Raw genomic sequence first — 24,598 nt, 5'->3', positions numbered from 1 at the left:
TCTTTTTCTTGTGCTGAACACTCTTAACATCTGCTGTCGGCGCACCTTCCACGTGTGCAGCAGTGTCAGTGGCTGCAGTCACGTGCTGCCCCGCCCGGGACGCACTGGCTTGTCATGGAAGTTTGGACTCCTTGACCCTCTTCACCCAGTGGCCTCACAAGCCTCCTCCACCCGGGCAGCCAGCAGCCTGCACTCTGCATCTATTACTTTCGTTTGTTTTGTATTGTAGACTGCACACATACGTGGAATAACACAGTGTTTGATTTCCTCTCTCTGACTTATTTCACGTAGCATAACGCCCTCTAGGACATCAGTGTTGATGCAAATGGTAAGATTTCATTTGTTTTTAGGGTTGAGTACTGTTTATTTATCCATTTACCAATCAATGGATACTTAGTTTGCCTGTATGTATACCTTGGCTATCTATAATAATAAAAGTGTAATATGCTAATTAGACCTGATGTCCTTCCGGATGTCCTTCCTTCTGGACAAAGCCACAGCGGGCGGGGGCTGCGGCAGAGCCCTTGCATGAATTTCGTGCATCGGGCCTCTAGTTGTAAATAACACTGCAGTGAACACTGGGGGTGCGTAGGTCTTTTCACATTAGTGTTTCACAGTCTTCAGATAAATACCCAGCAGTGAACAGCGGGGTGTAAGGCAGTTCCGTTTTAATTTTCTGAGAAACCTCCGCATGTTTCCCATCACGGCTGCACCGTCTGCATCCCCACCCGGAGCACGAGGTCCCCTGGGGCGTGAGCATGAGAAATGCACACAGAAGCTCCATCGGCCTGCTGTCCAGGCATCGCAGGAGAGGCCCGTGTGTGAGAAAGAAGGTGACAGTTCCGCCAGGAAATTCTTATTATTGTATAAGCCTTTTTAAAAAATGTGTTTTGGAAATACTTCCTTGGACTGTGGGTGTTTTCCATCTGGACAGGGAGAAACAATCAGACTTCCACTACAGAAGACATCAATTCCCTTTTTTTCCTGCTAGAAGCAAACCTGGGGGACTTTTAAAAAAATACACTTATATTCTCTTTTAAAAACAAAGCAAGACAGGAAATCACCAGCAAGCGTTTTTCAGGTGGCAAGATGAGATCCCAGCAGTTAATTGTGCACAAAATTAGGAAAATCAACACCTTGCCTGCATATTTGTGGCACAGAACTCAAGAAATAACTCAAAGATGATTACGAGTATAAATTTAACTCTCCAGTCTTTACTAAGGACACACAGGGAGACAGTTCCTTCCGTATCTTGATGAGGAAAGATTTTCACATCACAAATTGGAAGTGACTTCATTTCTGTTATTTAGATGCTGAGTATATGAGATTCATAGTCAACTATTTTCCTTTTTTAAACACAGGAGGTGGATGTGTACCACCTTGCCACTCAACAGTCTGGTTCTCTAGGAAAATATCGCCTCCTTGGCAGGCAGAGGCATTTACTGAATTCATAGGCACTGCCATCGCCAAGAGCAAGTGGAACAAGCTGCTCCTGGTGACACTGCTCTGGTCAGAAAGTAGAGGAAGATGCCAGGTCTGATTAAAGACAGAGAAGTTACAAATAATACAAACAGCCTTGCTTATCGTTTGGGGCTGCAGAGGACATTACAGATTATATACTCCAGTAATTCTTTAGTGAGATCCATCTACCCACCCACCCATCCATCCACCTACCATCTATCCACCCACCCACTCATCACCATCCATCCACCCACCCACTCATCTATTCCACCATCCATCATCCATCCATCCATCCATCCATCCATCCATCCACTCATCCATCTGGTATCTGTCCACTAAGAGCCTCGTATAGCCCCTCACTGAGGGAGCGGTGGATACAATGATGAAAATACTCAGGGTGCTCAATCCTGTGCAGTTGAAGGACTGGCAGAGGGGCCAGACACTAAACAAAGAATCCCACGAAGAATTTTTAAATTACATGCTTATTCCTGCATGGGAAAATGTCAAATGGAGTTTTAAAAATGTTTATCAAGGGACAGGCCGTGAGAGCCGGCACAGGGTCAGGGACACTGCCAGCCACCAGCAAGGAAGCAGGCTGAGTGCCCCTCCTCCTGCTCCTGCTGCTCAGGAGAAAAGAAGAGTTGGGGGGCCTCCCCATCACGGACACAGCATCCTGGACGCCAGGAGGGCAGAGTTACTGGGCACTCGCTGAGCCAAACAGGGGCCATGCAGGCACATGTCCCAGCTGATGCTCCACCTGATCCCCCGCGAGGAATGCCAACCACGTTCCCAGGGGAGGAACCGAGGCACAGGAAGTAAGTAACTCGGCCACTTCACAGGGCCAGTCAGCGTGTGAAACCGCATCTGACTGCAGCCTCCGTGTCCTCACAGCCGAGGCCGGACCGTGTGTCCTCGAGGCCAGACCACCCCCATTCCTTAAGGGAGAGTCGGCGAAGACGGAATGAATTGTAAGGACTCTTGCCTTCGCCTGGAAGTTCAGCCTCACTTAGTACCAGTGCCCCAAAGGCCACGTCTCGTTTCCCTCAGCCTCGCTACAAGCGCTGACCCTGAGGTGACTGCTATTTGCTGCTGTTGTTGTCAGGAGCCCCTTGTCTTTGCCTGTTTAAGCTCATTTCTGTCCTTTGGGTCTGGACCTGGCTCCTGGGGTTGGCTCAGCCACGCTGCACACAGCCTGCGGCGGCTCAGCCCGGCTCTGCCCGGCCCCACAGACCTGAGGTTATTGTTCTGAGCAGAGCAAGTGCTGAGGACGACGGGCCAGTCCTCTGCGCTCACCCTGCGTGCCAGGCCCTGAGCAGCTCCACCAGCAACACCTGCCACTCAGGCAAACAGCAAACAATGCATCCCACAGGATGGAGTGAATCCTTCATGAGCAATTTCTAGTTTATTGTAAACTATTTAATATAAACTGATTAAATCAAGCAAAGTCTGAGAAGTGAACTAGATTTCATTGCATAAAACAGCAAGCAACTTCAAAAATCTTTTAAAAAGAAACCCAAACCCCTTACTTCATGGAAAAATGGCTTTTTGTTAGATTGTTGGTTGTTTTTTTGTTGTTGTTGTTAATCCTCACTGGAAGATATTTCTTCCATTGATTTTAAAGTAGGATTTTTTTTTCCTTTTAAATGTTTTTATTGATTTTAGAGAGAGAGGGAGAGATAGAAAATCAATGAGAGAGGCTTCTATTGGCTGCCTCCTGCACACACACCCCAACCCTGGGGATTGAGCCCCAAAATTCGGGCACATGCCCTGACTGGGAATCAAATTGGGGACTTCTTGGTGCATGGGTCAATGCTCAACCACTGAGCCACATGGGCTGGGCAATTTTCCATTTATTTTAGAGAGAGTGGAAGGGAGGGAGAGAGAGAAGCATGGATTCGAGACACATCAGTTGGTTGCCTCCCACACCTGGGATTGAACCTGCAACCCAAGCACATGCCCTTGACCAGAATCGAACCTGAGACCCTTTTGTGTGCTAGCTGACCCTCTAACCTAGGGGTCCTCAAACTACGGCCCGCGGGCCACATGCAAATACAAATATTGTATTTGTTCCCATTTTGTTTTTTTACTTCAAAATAAGATATGTGCAGTGTGCATAGGAATTTGTTCATAGTTTTTTTTTAAAACTATAGTCCGGTCCTCCAACTGTCTGAGGGACAGTGAACTGGCCCCCTGTTTAAAAAGTTTGAGGACCCCCTGCTCTAACCACTGAACTACTGACCAGGGCAGGAAAAATGACTTTTAAATCATTCATTCATTCATTCATTCATCCATTCATCCATTTTACTTTTTTTGGTGCTTTTAAGCAAAATCTAAAAAGTCTACAAATTTGACTTGTATATGGGATACCACATGGAAAAACATAAATGAAAGAATTCAAATTTAACTTCACTGAATTTGTGTTTCTAGGCAGCACAAGTGGTCCCTTCCACCAGCAGGAGTGCCGGGTCACCTCCTGAGGGTGCAGCGGACAGGGCAGGGGCCCGCCTCACCTTTGAAGAAGACGAAGTTGCCCTCGTTGTTTTCGTACACCGCGTCGATCCCCGGGGGCAGGCCGCGCCAGAAGTAAGTGATCTGCATGGGGTACCCGTCCATGACCCTGTTGTTCCTCACCCGCCAGAACCACTGGTCCTGCAAGCCAAGCACAGGAGGCGTCAGCATCGCCCAGGCCCGCGCCGAGGCCACGCTGCCTCGCACCCCGGAGCAGCAAGACACCTGCCCCCACTCTCCCGGGGCTTCCAGCCACCCTCCCAGAGCTGACCCACAGGGGGTTCCAAAGGTAACGGAGAAGCACTCATCCCGGCACTGAGGTTACACCCAGGGCCTCCCCGGGGGGAGGGGGGAGAGGGGAGGGGGGAGGGGTGCAGCCCAGGCCCTGCCAGGTGGAGGGAGCCAGCTTCTGAGCCGGAGGCAGGAGGGGTGGTGAGCACCACAGGGCGGGGATGGCGCCTGCCCCCACCTGCACCCAGCGCCCTGAGGTGTCGTGGAGTCCTCTGTCACCATCCACTGTGTCCTGCTGGGGCGATGAACTACAGGGTCGCGGAGAATGACCAAGTGATCTTGAGAAAGCGTGAGCGCGGACCCCAGTCGTGGTCACTGCCCGCCTATTGCTCCCACAGGGCCCTGTGAAGGGGCCATTTTGGTGATGGTTTCCTGGCTGTGCAAACACGTGTGAGTGTGATGTGCTCCCATGGGTCTATTTCTTCTTTTGTTTCTCTCGCCCAAGGAGATATATCAGAAAAAAAATGGTTACGAGAAGTGTCTGAGAGTTTTATGGTTTTGAGTCTAACGTTTATGTCTCTAATGAACAATAAACTAGCAAACAAAATAGAAACAGACTCATAGATACAGAGAACAGACTAACAGCTGTCAGAGGGGAGGGAGGCTGGGCGGCTGGATGAAAAAGGTGAAGGGATTAAGCAGAAAAGAGAAGCAAAAACTCATAGATGCAGACAACAGTGTGGTCACTACCTACCAGATGGAAAGGGGTTGGGGAAGGGGGAGAGGGTAGAGGGGGTGGTAGACACACAATGCAATATACAGAGGATGCATATCGAATTGTACACCTGAAACCTATGTAATCTTATTAACCAATGACACCCCAGTAAATTCAACAAAAAAGAAAAAGACAGATTCTGTAACTGTGTGTGGTGATGGATGTTAAAAAAATAAAGTGGGGTCCCCGTTCAGTGACGGTCCTGAGCGGAGACCGCGGTGTCCTTAGCTCACCTATTAAGAATTCCCATCCCTTGGTGTTTTTTTAATATATTTTTTTTGATTCCAGAGAGGAAGGGAGAGGAAGAGAGAGAAACATCAGTGATGAGAGGGAATCATTGATTGGCTGCCTCCTGCATGCCCCCCACTGGGGACCGAGCCTGCAACCTGGGCATGTGCCCTTGACCGGAATAGAATCTGGGACCCTTTAGTCTGCAGGCCAACGCCCTATCCACTGAGCAATACAGGCCTTTGGTTTTGACCCAAAGAAAAATGTGACATTTACAATAAAAACTAAGTCCCTGCTGGATAAAGTGTAGGCTCTTTTGACTCGATGTACCCAGGGCAGTGTATCCAACTTAAATTTTTAAACATCGAATCCAAGTAGTCACCTCGATCATTTTCTATACATTTATCATGTTTTATTTTCTTCATTGACCTGTTGTTCTCTGAATATTTGCTCATACTCCCTGCCTCCCAGGCTGGAGCCCCCTGTGCCATTGGGACATACCCCTGGCAGCCCTGGCCAGCGCCGAGCCCCAGACAGAGAGGAACAGCCGGCGAGGGACCGGGAGCCAGCGGTCCATGGCCGGGTGCAGGGCTGGACCCACAGGAACCCTCCAGGCCTGCTGGGGTCCAACCCCAGCAGGTCCAGGGGTCCCCAAAGGTGTGGACGGAGTCGGCGAAGAAGGAATGACACGGAGACAGAGTTCAGTTGATCAGCAGCCTAGCCAGGATCTCTAGCCAGGATCTCTAGCCAAGTTCTGGTCAGGATCTCCTGCGAAGTTCTCGTCTGGATCTGATGTTTATTGTCTTGTTACATCTGTATTTATACCAGTTGATTTTAATCCTGTCAATTTCTATTGCAAAGGTTAGGGCGTTTCTTATCTCCATTCCAGGGAGTAAAGATTATGTAGCTTAAGCATGATTGTTCCTAGTTAAAGTGATTAACTACCCGCCTGGCACTTAGTTAAGGGGTTTTATCCCCTCCCTAACTTCAGGGAAAAATCCCTACCTGGGGAAACAACCTTTCTCGGAGAGGTGACCTTGGTTAAAACACATAGCACTAAGGGGAGCAAATATATTAAGAACAGTATGCTATATACGCCAGGTCCCTTGAAACATATGCTGTGCAGATGTTTCTTTCCTGCAGCGACTGTGTCAAGCAGCAAGGATGGACCGGCTTCCAGCACAGGCCGTCCACCCCGAGCCCTGCCCTCTGTGGGACACCACCCCTGTCACCACCCTCTGCTCATCCTCCCCTCCCGGGAGCCTCCTCATTCTCTCTTCCTCCATTTCCTTAAACACTCAGCACAGGCATCGGGACATTTCCAGGAAGCCCTGCCTGCTGGGTCACCTGCTGTTTGTCCCCACGGTATGCAGTGGTGTCCCAGGTGAAGGGGCCATGACCGGGTCCTGCTGTGGCCGGTGGACAGGAGTCTCATGTGACACAAGGGGAGGCCGAGGTTCAATGGTGCCGTGGAGTACTGCTTTCAGCTTCCTCTCTGGTCATATTCTTTCCCCCAGACCTGCCCACAGGGCTGAGGAAACTGGGAGCCGAAAGCCTGGGGCAGTGAGCAGTGACCCACACGGAGAGAAACCGAGTCAGAGCCCTCTGCCCTGCAGCTCGGAGCGGCGAGGCGGGAGCAGAGGCGGCCACGAGGGATGGGCCCAGGGAGACACCGTGAGCGGGCAACAAAGGAGGCGAGGGCCAGGGAACGAGAGGTTGCCTGAGAGACAGGGTGGGCTGGCAGAGAAGCGCCTGCAATTACTCAGCAAGGAGCTGGGGATACTGAGGGCGGGGCTCGGGGTCAGGAGGCTGTTGCCACAACAGGGGGTTACCAGGGCCTCACTGCCTCCTCTGCTGTGCTCTGGGGAGTCCTCTGCACCCCGTGTGGCTGGGATGTATGTACTGAAGTGGGGAGCTCAGCAGGTAAGTGCCTTCCTTACACTCAAAGAACATCCTCAACAAACAACGCCATTGTCACACGACAGTGATGGCTCTAACCCAGTGTGTGTGTGTGTGTGTGTGCACATGCATCTGTGCATGTGTGTGCATGTATGTACGTGTATGTACATGTGTGTGCATGTATGTACGTGTGTGTACATGTGTGTGCATGCGTGCTGGGGACCTCCGTGGCCACCTGCGCTGTCCTGGGCGATGCTGTGACGCTCCTGTCCACACTGATTGGTTTCATGGCTCCTGTGTTGCTAATCAAATAATTCTTAAATGCAGCCGGGGTCCAAGGCACGGGAGAACGTTCACTGAGATGGGCTTTGGGTATTCATGCTTCCTGCGCCCATCTTTAGCAGAAACACTGTAACTATTTTTAAGTTTTGAAACAAATGTTCAATTACAGTTGACATTCACTTAGTTGCAGGTGTACAGCATGGCGGTCAGGCATTTATATACCTTACGAAGTGACCCCTGGCGAGCCCAGCACACAGCCATCGATGTCACATAACTGCATCATCAACATGCCGACTATTCCCCATGCTGCGTGTCGGTCCCGACTGTTCTGTAACTCTTGGTCTGTACTTCTAACCTCCCTCTTTTCACCCAGTCCTCCAGCCCCACTCATCACACTGACGGGGGCGTGGGGTGTGGCTACCGCCCTGCAGGTGGGGTCCACTGAACCCCGGGAGGGAGCACAGGCCGAGGCCCAGACCACCCCTTCCAGAGGCCTAGCCGCGTGCTTAGCTGGGGTGCCTTTCCTGTCTCTGCGCTGCTGGTTAAACCACAGGGACATCCTGTCTTCCCAGGGACCCTCCTTCCCCCCCAGACTGGAGCAGCCCCGCGCCTGCCTCGCTCCCGCTGCCCTCGGCGGCACATGAGGCACATTCATTGGATTGTGACATTGTGACGGCCCCTCCCGCAGGACGTGCTGCGATGCCCCAGACCCTCGGAGGCCGAGCGGGGCAGGCCCGCGTGAATATTTATCACACGGATAAATCAATCAGGGTGTTGGGCGGGAAATGGCCATTGAAGGCATCGGGGTGGAAATCAGCTTTTGTGAAATATAAGGGCACTTGTCCCAATAAACATTTGCTTTTCTCTCCCAATTTGGTGTTTGTCATTTTTCGTCTCCAACTTTATTCTGATGTTAGTCTCCCAAAGTGACACGTTGTACACACACCTGCCCTTCCGGAGAGGCCCCGAGAGCCGGCTGCACGAGGTGAGGTCGGCCGTCTGGGCTGGGACCCACTCGAGAGATGGTGGCATCTCTTGGGGACACTGGGGACCAGTTCAATCTCCTGAGCAATGACCAGCGCCTGTGAGCTCAGGTCCTAACGCCCTGAGGAAACCCGTGCAGGTGAAGTGTGGGAAGTGGGTGCACCTGCTTTAATATTGATTGTTTTTTCTTAGAAAGACTGAAATAAGGGATATACCCATCATGAATTATTTTTACAAAGTCTAACTTATGGAATGGTTCATGATATTCAATCTCTAGATACTTATTCAGAATTCTAATCCTATAATTTTTTTTGACCTTCTATTTGATCTTTTGTTTACTGGATCATAGGGGGTGAGGTTGATATGCACAATAAAAATATCTTAACCAGTCACACGAAAAGTTTCAGGATTCAGCATAAAGGTTTCTCTGTCCTAAGGGACTTCAGAATTCTGGCTGGGGAGGTGATGGCTGAGGGGACCCGAGGGGCCAGCTCTGACATCAGCTGCTGTAAGCTTCAGTTCCAGGATTTAAACGGTCTTTGCTTCATGTTCTGACCATGAAGACCTGTGGTTCACTAGCTTGTAGTGTAGCCAGGAAACACACACACACTGTTCCAGGCGGGGTGTGGCCCAGCACACACTGTTCCAGGTGGGAATGTGGCCCAGCACACACTGTTCCAGGTTGGATGTGGCCCAGCACACACTGTTCCAGGCGGGGTGTGGCCCAGCACACACTGTTCCAGGCGGGATGTGGCCCAGCACACACTGTTCCAGGCGGGGTGTGGCCCAGCACACACTGTTCCAGGCGGGATGTGGCCCAGCACACACTGTTCCAGATGGGAATGTGGCCCAGCACACACTGTTCCAGGGGGGATGTGGCCCAGCACACACTGTTCCAGGCGGGGTGTGGCCCAGCACACACTGTTCCAGGGGGGATGTGGCCCAGCACACACTGTTCCAGGCGGGATGTGGCCCAGCACACACTGTTCCAGGCGGGGTGTGGCCCAGCACACACTGTTCCAGGCGGGATGTGGCCCAGCACACACTGTTCCAGGCGGGGTGTGGCCCAGCACACACTGTTCCAGGCGGGATGTGGCCCAGCACACACTGTTCCAGGCGGGGTGTGGCCCAGCACACACTGTTCCAGGCGGGGTGTGGCCCAGCACACACTGTTCCAGGCGGGATGTGGCCCAGCACACACTGTTCCAGGCGGGATGTGGCTTAGTAACCACCATGTAATTCCCAGTAAAGCTCCTGTCCTTCAACAGGACAGATTAAGAATGCGATGCCTCTTTTTTTCTCTGAATACAGTTTCAGTAAAAACTATACGTATGGAGGAGAGAGAGGCTGGAACTTCTTTAACGAAGTCCCAAGTTCAGATATTTCTCACCCAACGCTGGCGGGAGGCCTCCTGCCTGGGCCTCTGGCTCCCCCACAACTCCAGCGCCTGTGAGGTTTACAGGTAAGACCTCATTTAGAAAATCCAACGCTGACCCTCTGGTTCGGGCCCAGTTCTGGCTCCAGAGCAGCAGTTCTTAGAGCCTCGCTGTCCTGATCCTCAAACCACGGCCCCGCTCCTCCCGGCTCTGCTGGCTCACATGTCTCCGCAGCCAACATCTGCTCCACGCTCTCCTGAGCTCGGTGCCCTGCACCCTGCCCCCACCTGGTCACTCCCGGTGGGTCTGCCTGCAGAACAAGCCTCGGGCTCCCCACCGGGCACGCAGGACCCTGGTGACGTGGCGCTCCCCCCCCTCCCCCCGTGTCTCTCCAGCTGTTGCTCAGTTTCTTGCCTTGAGGTCCAAAGTGACTTCATTCAGCTTCACGGCACCATCTCCTCACCTCCAAGCTTGGCAACTCTGCGTGGTTCTCACAGGTGCCGGGAGAGGCCCCACAGCTCCCTCCCGGTGTGGCCCGGCGTGCCCGCCCTCTGCCTGTGCCCTGCCTGTGGCTGCAGACACCATGCAGATGGTGGTCAGTGACTGGTACCCCGCCCCGAGGCCACATCTCCCGGCCCTGCCATCAGGTCATGCTCAGGGCCTCACTCTTATTTGGTAGCCAGTCTACACTTGGTTGAATTACACAATTAAAAAAAAAAAATCATACAAGAGGGGGTGGGCAGCCCTTGGGAGCAAGGGTGCTAAGGAATGCAGCCCCACACTCTGCGGCGGTCCCCACGGCCACCCACGCGAGCTGTGGGCGCTGACGGGCAGGAGGGGCCTTGGGGACTCTGACAGTGTAGCTGCTGCCCTCACTCCCGCCCCAAACGCTGTGTGTGCCTCAGTCTACTGCCTACTGTGCTCGCTGAGCTGACAAACTTCCCCAAATGACAGCTGCAGCGGCATCTATATATATAAAAGCCTTAGTGACTGGACGACCGGATGGCCGGCTGGTAGCTATGATGCGCCTGACCACCAGGAGGCAGATGCTCAATGCAGCAGCTTCCCCCTGGTGGTCAGTGCGCTCCCACAGCGAGAGTGCCACTCAGCTGACAAACGGGTGCCAGATGCCGGGCTCATGGCTGGCGAGTGCAGCTGTGGTGGCACAAACCTTTCCAGCGGACACTCCCCCTGAGCACCTGAGCAGCAGCAGCAGGCGCAGCAGGGCCAGGATGAGCGGGAGGGGCGCTGAGTCCAGCCGGGGCTCAGGCTCCTCCCCGGCCGCCTGCCACTTCCCGCACTACTTTGTCCTGAATCTAGTAAATTAATAAAGTGCTCTGGGTTAACTGCCAAGTATCTTGACACTTTGCATAATTTTAAAAGCATTTCTATAGTAAACTGAATAAATTATCACCTTGGTGCCTACAAAACAACACAACTAGAAAAACAAACATCAGCTGACTCCCCAGAGGCCGTTGCTATGGAGACGGCAGGCCCCCTGCGGACATCCCCGCTGGCCAGGCTGACTTGCTTATCACACTTGTCCCTGCAGGTTGCCTAGTCACGGTCCAGGGAAAATTCCAATGAAAACTTTAGCAGTGTCTGCCCACCTATAATTGTGAAAATGATTCAGCTTCATCATCACTTATATTCCAACTGACAGTTATCTTTTTAAAAAATATATATTTTTATTGATTTCAGAGAGGAAGGGAGAGGGAGAGATGGAAACACCAATGATGAGAGAGAATCATCAATCACCTGCTTCCTGCACGCCCCACACTTGGGATCAAGCCCATACCCCAGGCATGTGCCCTGATGGGGAATCAAGCCCTGACTTCCTGGTTCACGGGTCAACGCTCAACCACTGAGCCACACCAGCTGGGCTTTAATACCACTATATTTTAAGCTATTAAGTGTCTATTCATCATCACAAGAGTACACGGTTTAAGAATCCACTCATAATTCCATCAATCTTCAGTTTGCCTAACATCATTTTGTTATAATTTTCATGCCTTATCAAGACACATATTTCAAACAATGCAATTTATGCTACATACATTTTTATATTTTGCTATATTTTATTTGCATATCCATCATAATCGTGTCTCACTGTTTTTCATATAATCTCCAACTTTAAACTTCCAAATGACTGCATTACACTCCACTGAGTGGATGGACTGTATGCTCCGCCATCAGCATGCTACTGGATATTCCTGGATAGTTTGGGTTGCTTGCAAAATGTGTTCTACTGGCAAGAAAGCAGCAATGAGCACCATTGTTCATCTTAGAGTCACTTCATTCTTTTCAGAGTGAATGACTGTGCATGGGCTGTTATTGTGGAAACTGTCTATTGCGAGACAGACTAATGCTGCAGTTTATACCTGAAATACTTTTTTAGTCTTCATTTGCTATGGATATTGTCTATAGTTCTTTTAGATAATCACCTAAACAATATATATAAAGTGCTCTGAAACTTTAAAGCAGCATAAGAAGCACATATAGAAGAATTAAAAAAAATAAAACAGTCAAGAACCTCCATGGTGGGAGTGAAGCGCGGAGAGGACGGAGTTGGAGCAGAAGCTGTGCTGGTGGAGTAAGTTGCTATGAATGCAGCCAACGACCAGGCGCTGCTAGTCCAGTGACACGTATGGGCCACTTCTTCTGTGAGGAACATTATTTTTGAATTATATAGTCTAAATTCTTATTAGAAAAGCTATATATATTTTACTATGGCTCAAAACATCTTCCTTATTCTTGTTAACAGTTTTTATTTGTTTTTGTTGATTTCTATGGAACTTTTCAGTTACACTATCTCACAATCCTATCTAATAAAGAGGGAATATGCAAATCGACCATCACACTGTCACAAAAGATGGCAGTGCCCAGTCCCCTTAGCCCTGCTTGTGGGGGAGTGGCAGGTCCACGGTGCGGCTGGACCTGCCTTCAGCCCCCCAGCCACCCAGGGCCGGCCCGAGGCACAGGCAATCCTCCCATGTTGGCTGCCCAGCAGGCGCCTGAGGCCGCCCGAGGCTCAGGTAACCAGGGCCGACCGAGGCTTGCGCTGCTGGCAGTGGCTGCAGCAGAGGTGTGATGGGGCGTCGCCTTCCCCTGATTTCTGGGTTGCCTCCCACCTCTGAGGGCTCCCGGACTATGAGAGGGGGCAGGCCAGGCTGAAGGACCCCCCTCCAGTGCATGAATTTTCATGCACCGGGCCTCTAGTTTGTAAATAACAGTGGTGGGCAGCTCCCTGGTTTAAATATTTATACATGCCAGAGTGTCTTGCAACAGATGAACAGCCGGGGCTACCAAGGAACTTGGAGAGCGGCTGCGTGTTTAATAGCCTCACAAAACCCCAGAGAGACACGTGTGCTTCCTGGGACGCTGTGCGCAGACCCTCACCTCCCTTTGGGGGGCAGTTGAGGCTCCGAGGGGCCCCAGGCCCTGGTCTGAAGAGCTGGCCCGAAGCTGGGAGGGTCCTTTTTTTGCACTAAAAGAACTCCAGGCGTTGGAGAGTTTTCTTCCTTTTCTTGGCTTCAGGATGACTCTAGTTAGGCTGCATCCTTTCATGTACACCCGAGCCTGGGCACTGAAACGCCGCCGAGTGCTCCTGCTGCCTCTTCAAGCCACAAAGGGGCTCACTGCCCATCCTCATCCGCCCCAAGGAGGCGGAGCAGCTTCCCTGGGCCACGGGTCTCCAGGCAGCACCCGGACACGCCCAGCACCGCCTTCACCCCCCTCTCCCAAGGACACAGTGGCTTTCCGTGTGGAGTTTCATCTCCCTGTGCAGGTGTGCCCATCCCAGAGGCGACGAAGCTGCAGGGAGACGGAGCTTCATCCTCCTACGTGACCAAGGAGAAAGTGGGTTTCATTTCTGTTCCCAGACAGAAGGAAAGCACTCAGGTGAGTGCACCTGCGCTGATCCCAGTGTCATCAGATGCCCTGCGCGGCCACCAGGAATTACGGGAAACTCCTGCTGTAAAGGAAGCTTCCTCTCTGATAAGAAAACAGTATTGCCTGATGATATTAGTTTTTATTTATGTCAAGATTGTCTTTTTTTAACCTAAAAATGATACATATAGAATTTGAGTAAAGAATAGTCCTGGAAACCTCTGGGCAGGGACTGACCCCGAGCAGCACGGAGCACTGTCGACACCGTCGCACCAGGTCAGTGCTGCATCCACAGGAGACGCTGGGTTCAATTAAAGGGCGTGACCCTGAGCCAGCCCATCCGCTCGAGCCCTGTGGAACCCAGTGAACCAGCCCTGCCCTGAGATGCCTGTACTGCCGTCGATGGACACACTGTGGTGAGAGACGCTGAGAGAACAGGAAGTGGGGCGTGCTGGCTGAGGCAGACAGTGAACAGCAAAATCTCGCGAAGAGGCTCTGGCTGAAGAGTCCTGGGAGAGGTTGGGACAGACGCGTGAGGAGGGAGCTGAGGACAGAGCCAGCGAGCTTTCTCACTAGAGACATGGAAACCAGAGCGGGGTGAGGGCTGAGGAGATAATGTGGCTTCTAATCTGTGCTGAGAATTTATAGTGAAAAAAAGTAAAAAATCAAGCTACGCTAGAAAGAGTGACATCAAATAGTGGGTGACCCTAAAATATCAAAGGGACCCTGAATCAGGAGCAAACGGTGAGCAGTCAGGCTGCGTCTGCGGAAGGCAGGGAGCAGGGCGGCCCTGAGTCCAGGAGGAAGACCAGGTTTGGGGGCATGACACTCATTCGAGGTCAAGGTCGTTGGGCCTGTGTGGGTACCAGGGAGCAATCAGACCAGAGTCAGCGACACAGGAAACAGAACCTGGGGCTCCATCCTGGCAGGCGTTCCCGTCCTCAGTGGACGTGGGACCATCCACGCAGAAAACCAGACGTGGGCTCGGAGCGGCAGGGCTGGCTGGCACTGTCTGCACCGCATCGCCAGGCCCAAGCCCCCACAGTAGGGGCTCAGTGCAGATTTCCTGCACGCTCACTGGCTGAAGTAGACTGTGAAGCTCACGTTTCTCTGGAAACTGCCCTTAACTCTTTTTGGTGGTGAGCCTGAGTGTGAGAAACACAGTCTGGAATCAGGAGACCCGTGATCAACGACTGCTTACAAACCTGGTCACCGGGCAGAGGACAGCTTTTCTGATTCTCCGTTTTCTCATTTGTAAGTCAGAGACCAGCATCCACCTTGCATTTTTACTCCAAGTTTTTGAGATTAAAATGCCCAGCATACACCCGGGCACATGTGAATGACCCAGAGTCCACGGGGCCTGTGAGCTAAGAGGGGGTCTCCCCAGCACGCTCTCTTCCCTTTGATCAAATCTTCCGCATTTCTGAGTTGTATCATTGGTTACTTTGTGCTGCCATTACCACATCTATATTTTCTCCCTCAGCACACGGACTTCTCAGTACACCAAACGCTAATCTCCTTATTGTGCCCAGGAAATTAGACTCCGCGTAGCCAGTGTGGCCTGTTTCTCCTGATCCTACAAGAACTGAAGCTCCCGCCTGCCTCGCTCCCACAGCACGAGCTCCCGGCAGGGCCATGGTGCCCGGGGCGCTCCGGCACATGCTGCTGCTCGTGTGAACCGGGGGATGAGTTCAGAAATTATGAAGTTACGTGACAAATCCATCGGCAGGTGGAGTGTAAAAGAATGGAACGCCTGCCAGAAGTTATCTTCAACAGAAGTAATTCTTAGAAAAAAGCAGAGACCCATGGAACCAGAAGTTAACTTCCAAGAGAGGCTAGAAGCTCTTTCCTGTAGAGCAGGTCGCCAACCGGTGGTCCGCGCGCCACTGGTGTCCGTGAGGTCCGAAAGGCTGGCGACCGCTGCTGTAGAGTTTTGATAAAGTTAACAGGGCCGGGGGGGGGGGGGGGGGCGTTTCGAGAAGAATTCAAACACGGGTGATTCTCATACACCTGTCTTGCTAACGGAAATAGCGGCTCCTGCGTGCTCCCCAAGAGGTGGCCCAGGGACCTTCCATTCCCCGGATCCTGGACCGGCACCTCCTCAAGGGCTCACTCCTCACTTGGCTCCCAGCGAGCAGAGCAGGGAGTCGGCGAAAAGGACCGTCAGACATGAAGACCCGCGTCTCCTCCGAGAGTGCGGTCTAACGGGTCTAACAGGGTCTCAGAACCCAGACTCCATGCCCGTCACGGTAAGGTGGGCACGTCGGTGACACACTACGATACCACGGGGTAACGACGGGAGTTAAAACTCAGCCAAAGGGTGGAAGCAGAATCCTTCGCTTGTCATCGGGCGACTTGCAGGGTAAACGGAAATGACCTCATAAGCTTTTTATTGGACTCCGTGCATCATAATTCATTAATCTGCTTAAAGCGGGCGGGAGACGCTGCTGGAGCGCTGCAGGACCTTCCAGAACGCGGGAATCTGCCCCGGGGCGGCGAGCCGGGTGCACATTCCTCCAATCACACCCTCGCACCAGGAAGGGAGTGGAGCGCTCTGTCTGTAAACATTACATGAAATCTGTCTTTCTACGTACAGCCCCTGGCGGATAGGAAACCCTCCATAAGTCGGAAAATATTTCACTATTTATTGATTTGTGAGCACCAAAAATGAGGGCACATTATTTTTAAATGGATGCTATTGGTAAAAATGTGGTTCTTTTAATACTCTAATGCTAACGTAAAACATATTTTTCATTAATCTTTAAGATCAGTTTACAAATATTGAGGGAGAAAATGACTTTTCAGTATTATTCTATATTCACGTTTCAATATTATGTGACTTCCTTTACTACATTGTGTATTAGTGTGATTGAGAACCGATGGCATTAAAAAGCACATTTATCAAAACGTAGAATCTGTTTTAGCTTCTAACCTTTAAGAGATAATGTGAACTAGGTAGGCACAGAAGCCTGACTCGAGAACACAGCAGAGTGTGTGTGTGTGTGTGTGTGTGTGTGTGTGAAATGAGAGGGACGCGTCGTGGAGAACAATCAGCTCACAGGCCCCAGGAGACCAGGTCAGCGCTCTCCTGGACACCATGACAGGGATCTCCTCCAGACGGGCCTGCACTGGCGCCTCCGGGACCTCGCCGGGCAGCTCCTCGCGGGGTGTCCCCTGGGCTGGCCGTCTGTTCCCAGGGCGGCATTTCCTCACCCTCAGCTCCCAGCACCTCGGCGGCTCCGGTGAGTGCGCCCGGCAATAGGTGGTGCCGTGTCTCTGTTGGACACTGACGCCCGTGGGTGCCTTTAGTTTTTAAGACGCTTTTGTGAACCTTCTGATGGTGAGCCGTCTGGGAAGGTGGCGTTAGAAGGCACGAGGACTGATTTTCGAAAGCTACACTATGGACCCTTCAACTGCCCGTGAAATGAGAAACCCAGCTCCTACCTTGAACACAAACATCTCCCGGCGGAGGACGGCCAGCGTGTTGAAGTGCCTTCGCAGATGCTGGGCTTGGCCCCGGGGTAGGCAGGCCTGCCGGTGGGCGGCCGCGGCGGCTTGGGCCTGTCGTTCCTGCGGGGGTCGGCTGGGGGCACGGAGCGGTGCGGGGGCGCTGTGGGCAGAGGTCTGGTCGGTGGGGGGGTCTTGTCCGGCGGACCTGAGGGAACAGGAGGACAGCACTGGCTCATTTAAAGCTGGGGGTCTGGACAACGTGCCCCGAGAGACCGCCGTCCGCAGAGGCACATGCAAGGGGCCTTTACATCGTGCATTTCTGAGAAGCAAACCGTCTGACCCAACACACCATGGCCGCGTCGCTCGGAAACCGGGTGCACAGGCTCCCTTGGGGCCCAGCAGCCAGGCTTTCCTTCGTTAACCTTTAACGACAGTTTTCAGAGCTTCGCCACAGGTCTCTGTGGAAAAGCTGCTTTCAAATCCCTTTTGGAAGAAGGTGGTGTATAAATAATAAATAAATGAAAATGAATACTGGAACCTCACATGTAAGCGCCACCAAAGTTTATCCTAGGTTTCCAGGGACAATGATTCTATGCAAATATTTCTAAAAGATAAACATTAACAAATTAGTGCTATGTCTCCAATTATAGTTTATAATCTTTTCCCGACTCTTACCATTCTCTTTCAGGAAATGCTTGGACCAATTGCTAGAACAGTTTCATGTGAATACAGAATCGGAAACTCCCTCTGATTAAGGCACCACCAGAAACATCAATGCAGAAGGGTTTCTAAAGAGAGGGCTCTGAATCAAGCCAAAGTTTACACATGTAATTTGGTGCAGATGCAAATCATCATTCCTCGAGGGATTTGTGTTTCTACAAAGAAGCAATGACAGAGAGATTAAAAATGGTGCCCTAGCTGGTTTGGCTTAGTGGATAGAGAGAGCATTGGCCTACAGACTGAAGGGTCCCAGATTTGATTCTGGTCAAGGGCACATGCCTGGGTTGCAGGCCGGATCCCCAGTAGAGGGTGTGCAGGAGACAGCTGATCAATGATTCTCTCTCATCATGGATGTTTCTTTTATTATTATTATTATGATGATGATGAAAAACATATAAAATACAATATTCCATCTTTCCCCCCCCCCATTGTAGTTCACATTCAATATTATCCTGTATTAGTTTCAGGTGCACAACACTGTGGTCAGACAACCATATACTCTACAGAGCAGTGCCCTGATATTGCAAGTACCCCCTGGCCCGTACTTAGCTATTACAATGTTATTTTTTTCCTCCATTCACCTCTCTCCTGCCACTCCCACCCCCAGCAAATGCCCTCACCCCTTAGTGACTCTAGTGACTATGCCCATGGATAATGCTCATACACTTGCATACAAGTCCTTTGGTTGATCTCTTACCCTCACCCCACGCCTTCCCTCATAGTTTGGACAGTCTATTCCATGCTTCTCTGTCTCTGGCTCTATTTTTGTTCATCGGTTTATGTTGTTCATTATATTCCACAAATGAGTGAGATCATGTGGTATTTATCTTTCTCTAATTGGCTTATTTCACTTAGCATAATGCTCTCCAGGTCCATCCATGATGTTGCAAATGGTAAGAATTCCTTCTTTTTTGCAGCAGTGTAGTATTCCATCGTGTAGATGTACCACAGTTTTTTAATCCATTCGTCTGCTGATGGGCACTTAGGCTGCTTCCAAATCTTAGCTATTGTAAATTGTGCTGCTATGAACATAGGGGTGCATATATTTTTTCTGATTGGTGTTTCTAGTTTCTTGGGATATATTCCTAGAAGTGAGATTACTGGGTCAAATGGGAGTTCCATTTTTAATTTTTTGAGGAAACTCCATACTGTCTTCCATAGTGGCTGCACCAGTCTGCATTCCACCAGCAGTGCACGAGAATTCCTTTTTCTCCACATCCTTGCCAGCACTTGTCCTTTGCTGATTTGTTGATGATAGCCATTCTGACATATGTGAGATGGTACCTCATTGTCATTTTGATTTGCATCTCTCAGATGATTAGTGACTTTGAGCATGTTTTCATATGTCTCTTGGCCTTCTGTATGTCTTTTGGAAAGTATCTATTTAGGTCCTTTGCCCATTTTTTTTTATTGGGTTGTTTATCTTCCTCTTGTTAAGTTGTATGAGCTCCCTATAAATTTTGGAGATTAGACTCTCATCTGAGATAACATTGGCAAATATGTTCTCCCATGCAGTGGGCTTTCTTGTTGTTTTGTTGATGGTTTCTTTTGATGGCTTTCTTTTGTCCCATTTGTTTATTTTTTCCTTAATTTCCATTGCCCTAGGAGCTGTATGGGTAAAGATATTGCTACAAATGTCTGATATTTTGCTGCCTGTGGTTTGTTCTAAGGTTTTTATGGTTCCCTGTCTTACGTTTAAGTCCTTTATCCATTTTGAGTTTATTTTTGTCTATGGTGTAAGTTGGTGGCCTAGTTTCATTTTTTTTTTTGTATGAATCTGTCCAATTTTCCCAACACCATTTATTGAACAGACTGTCTTGACTCCATTTTATGCTCTTGCCTCCTTTGTCAAATATTAATTGAGCATAATGGCTTGGGTTGATTTCTGGGTTCTCTGTTCTGTTCCATTGATCTATATGTCTGTTCTTGTGCCAGTACCAGGCAGTTTTGAGAACCGCGGCTTGGTAATACAGCTTGATATCTGGTATTGTGATCCCTCCAACTTTGTTCTTCTTTCTCAGGATTGTTGTGGCTATTCGAGGTCTCTTTTATTCCAGATTAATTTTTGGAGAGTTTGTTCTAGGTCTGTGAAATATGCTGTGGGTATCTTAATGTGGATTGCATTGAATTTATAGATTGCTTTGGGTAGTATGGACATTTTAATGATGTTGATTCTTCCAATCCATGAACACGGTATATTCTTCCATTTATTTATGTCCTCCTATATCTCTTTTTAAAACATCCTGTAGTTTTCTGAGTACAGATCTTTTACCTCCTTAGTTAAGTTTATTCCTAGTATCTTAATTTTTTTGTTGCAATGGTAAATGGGATTGCTTTTTAAATTTGTCTTTCTGTAAGTTCATTATTGATGTATAAAAAAGCAATAGATTTCTGGGTGTTAATTTTGTATCCTACTACATTACTGAATTCATTTATCAAGTCTAATAGTTTTTTGATGGAGTCTTTAGGGTTTTCTATGTACAATATCATGTCATCTGCGAATAATGACAGTTTTACTTCTTCTTTTCCAATTTGGATGCCCTTTATTTCTTCTTCTTGTCTAATTGCTATGGCTAGCACTTCCAGTATTATGTCAAATAGGAGTGGTGAGAGTGGGGATCCTTGTTTTGTTCCTGTTCTTAGAGGAAATGGTTTTAGTTTTTGTCTATTTAGTATGATGTTGGCTGTCGGTTTGCCATATAACGCTTTTATTATGTTAAGGTATAACCCCTCTATTTCCACTTTGCTGAGGGTTTTTATCAAGAAAGGATGTTGGATTTTGTCAAATGCTTTTTCTGCATCAATTGATATGACTATGTGATGTTTATTTCTCAATTTGTTTATGTGATGTATCATGTTTATTGATTTGCAAATATTGTACCGTCTTTGCATCCCCAGAATAAGTCCCACTTGGTCATGGTGTATGATCTTCCTAATGTATTGCTGGATCTGATTTGCTAGGACTTTGTTAGGACATCTATGTTCATCAGGGATATTGACCTGTAATTCTCTTTCTTTGTAGTGTCTTTATCTGGTTTTTGGATTAGGGTAATGCTGGCTTCATAGAAAGAGCTGGGAAGTGTTCCTTCCTCTTGAATTTTTTGGAATAGTCTGAGAATGATAGGTTTTCGTTCTTCTTTGAATTTGGTAAAACTCCCCTGTGAAGCCATCTGGTCCAGGGCTTTTGTTTGCTGGAAGTTTCTTTTTTTTTGTTTTTGTTTGTTTTTTGTTCTTTTATTACTGCTTCAATTTCCTCCATAGTTATTGGCATATTCAGATTTTTTGATTCTTCCTGATTGAGTTTTGGAAGGTCATATATTTCTAAGAATATGTCCATTTCTTCTAGGTTATCCAGTTTGTTGAAATAGAGTTTTTCATAGTATTTTTTAAACAATCCTTTGTATTTCTGAGGGGTCTGTTGTTATTTCGCCTCTTTCATTTCTGATTTTGTTTATTTGGGTCCTCTCTCTTTACTTCTTGGTGACCCTGGCTAGAGATTCATCAATCTTGTTTATCCTTTCAAAGAACCAGCTCTTGGTTTCATTGATCTTTTATATTGTTTATTTTGGACTCTATGTCATTTATTTCCGCTCTGATCTTTATTATTTCCTTCCTTCTGCTCACTCTGGGCTTTTCTTGCTGCTCTCTTTCTAATCATTTAAGTTGTAGGATTAGATAATTTATTACAAATTTTTCTTGTTTTTTAGATAGTCCTGTTTTTTAGATAGTTCCCTCTCAGGACTGCTTTCACTGTGTCCCATAGATTTTGGATTTTTGTGTTTTTATTGTCATTCGTTTCCAGGATGTTTTTAATTTCTTCTTTGATCTCTTTGGTAACCCAATCATTGTTTAATAGTATTATATTTAGCTTCCAAGTGTTTGAATTTTTTTTATTGTTTTTATTGTAGTTGATTTCTAATATTATGTCATTGTGGTCTGAGAAGATGCTTGATATGATTCCAATCTTCTTGAATTGGGAGAGACTTTGCCTGTGTCTCAATATGTGGTCTATTTTTGAGAATGTCCCATGTGCACTTGAGAAGAATGTATATTCTGTAGCTTGTGTGTGAAATGTTCTGAAGATGTCAATTAAGTCCATCTGATCTAGTGAGTCATTTAGGATTGCTGTTTCTTTGATGATTTTTTGTGTAGAGAATTTATCCAGTGATGTCAATGGGGTACTAAAGTCCCCTACTATGATTGTATTGCTGTCAATCTCTCCCTTGATATCCTCCAGAAGTTTTTTATGTATTTGGGTGCTCCTACATTTGGAGCATATATGTTTATCAGAGTTATATCTTCTTGTTGTATCAATCCTTTTAGTATTATGAAGTGGCCTTCCTTTTCTCTTGTTAAGGCCTTCACTTTGAGGCCTATTTTGTGAGATATAAGTATTGCTACCCCAGCTTTTTTTTCATTTCCATTTGCCTGAAATATATTTTTCTATCCCTTCACTTTCAGTCTGTGTGAGTCCCTTGTTCTGATTTGGGTCTCTTGTAGACAGTATATGTATAGGTCATGTTTTCTTATCCATTCAGCCACTTGATGTCTTTTGATTGGAGCATTTAATCCATTTATGTTTACGGTTATTATTGATAGGTCCTTGTTTGTAGCCATCTTCATTCTTTGTGCCTGTATTCCTTCTTGCCTTTTTAATTTCTTCTTTTTACAATAGCCCCTTTGGCATTTATTGCATTGCTGGCTTGGTAGTGATAAACTCCCTTAGACTTTCTTTGTCTAAAAAGCTCCTAATTTCCCCTTCAATTAGAATCACAGCCTTGCTGGATAGAGTATTCTTTGATTTGGTCCCTTGCTTTGCAATGCTTTGTATATTTCATTCCATTTCCTTCTGGCCTGATGTGTTTCTGTTGAAAAATCATTTGATAGTCTAATGGGAGATCCCTTGTACGTAACTTTCTGTCTCTCTCTTGCAGCCTTTAAGATTCTCTGTCATTAACGTTTGCCATTGTAATTACAACATGTCTTGTGTGGGTCTTTTTGGGTTCATCTTGTTTGGGACTCTGTGCTTGTGTGACATTTTTTTCCCAAAATCAGGGATGTTTTCTGTCATTATTTCTTCAAATAGGTTTTCTAATCCTTGCTCCTCTTCTTGTCACTCTGGCATGCCTATTAAATGTATGTTACTTTGTTTCATTTTGTCCCAAAGCTCTCCTCCTGCTTTCTAATTTTTTTCTCTAATAGCTGTTCAGATTGGGTGTTTTGCTGCCCTATCTTCTAATTCACTAATTCGGTCCTCCACTTCTTCTAGTCTACTGTTGAAAATTTCCATTGTGTTTCTTATTGTAGCTATATCATTTTTATTTCCTCCTGATTCTTACATAAGTTGTTGATTTTTCTCATCCATCTGGTTTATGAACAGTATGACCATTACTCTGAATTCTTTTTCTGACATATTGCATGCCTATGTTTCATTTAGTTTCTTTTCTGGGAATTCCTCTTTTTCTGTTGGGGGTTGTTTTTTATCTCCCCATTCCTGCTAACACTGGTCCAAAGCTCGCTGGCTGGATGTGCAAGGCTGGGCTGACACCTTGGTCTTGGGGGGCAGGGAATGCAGACAGAGGCTTGCCTGTGGGACTTACAGGGCAGGAGCCGACTCCTCAGTCTTGGAGACAGGGAACTCAGCCAGAAACTCACCTGCGGGACCACAAGGGCCGGGGCGATGCTGCAGGCTTGGCAGGCAGGGAAACAGTTCAAGACTCACCAGCAGGATGCTTGGGAACTACACAATGGGCTGGCGGGAGACAAGTGCACTCCGGGACCCACAGGAGCCCACATCCGGGAGGCTGGACTTCGAGTGTCTGGGTCTGCAGCTGAGGTAGCAGATCTTTGGCTGGAGTGCCTGTATGGCCCAGGATAGCGTCTGAGGCCAGTCTGGGTGGTGGTGAGGCTGGGCTCCTAGTCACAGCAGCTCTCTCCTTCAAGATGGTGTGGTTTCTGTCAAGCCGGCCACCCTGGGAGTGATTTCAGCAGTAGCAGAGGCTCTCTGTCTAGGATAGCCTGGTCTGCCAGCCCCTGGACGTCCTGCAGGGTCTAACTGTCCCTCAGTCACACACACACCACACACGTCCACACATTCCCCTTTCACTCCCTCACTCACTCACTCACTCACGCTCTCTGTCATTGCCATTCTGCTGGCCACCATCTTCCTATCTCATCATCACTGATGTTTCTATCTCTCTCTCGCCCTCTCCCTTCCTCTCTGAAATCAATAAAACTATATTTTAAAAAATGGCAGCAGAGTATGTGGATGCTGCACAGACATGCTCCCAGGACCAAACTAGAATTACAACTAAAATATAGGAATAATGCCCTAACCGGTTTGGCTCAGTGGATAGAGCATCGGCCTACAGACTGAAAGGTCCCAGGTTCAATTCCGGTCAAGGGCATATACCTTAGTTGCAGGCACATTCCCAGTAGGAGGTGTGCAGGAGGCAGCTGGTAGATGTTTTTCTCTCATCGATGTTTCTAACTCTCTAGCCCTCTCTCTTCCTCTCTGTAAAAAATCAATAAAATATGTTAAAAAATAAAATAAAATATAGGAATACTCCCTGAATAATCAACTGAAGACTTCCTGGAGAGAACCCTCATCACCAAGGATGGAAAGTGGAGACCGCGTAGAGACTGACGTTTCAGAGGGACATCTCAAATGTGGGGTGTTGCCACTGAGAACTCTGGAGGCTAATCCCCAAGCCGGCCCCCCATCAGAGAGCACCAAAACTGAGAAGGGTATGCACGTAACAACTGGCTGTGAACAGCAGCAGGGTTGCAGTCTGCC

At 48.5% G+C, this 24,598-nt stretch overlaps 1 protein-coding gene across 1 annotated transcript in view; it reads right to left on the bottom strand.

Moving 5' to 3' along the window:
• MMP16 (matrix metallopeptidase 16) overlaps positions 1 to 24,598 on the bottom strand; it is a 145,024-nt gene that overhangs the window by 10,102 nt on the left and 110,324 nt on the right. The window contains 3 exon segments of the mRNA XM_006100708.3: positions 3,972 to 4,110; positions 17,077 to 17,123; positions 17,126 to 17,287. Of these exon segments, the coding sequence (XP_006100770.1) occupies positions 3,972 to 4,110; positions 17,077 to 17,123; positions 17,126 to 17,287 (348 nt within the window).

This window comes from Myotis lucifugus, unplaced genomic scaffold (assembly GCF_000147115.1).
Source record: "Myotis lucifugus unplaced genomic scaffold, Myoluc2.0 scaffold_327, whole genome shotgun sequence".
Taxonomy (NCBI): domain Eukaryota; kingdom Metazoa; phylum Chordata; class Mammalia; order Chiroptera; family Vespertilionidae; genus Myotis; species Myotis lucifugus.
The sequence above is the reverse complement of the archived record's forward strand: the minus strand, read 5'-3'. Positions and strand labels throughout refer to the sequence as shown.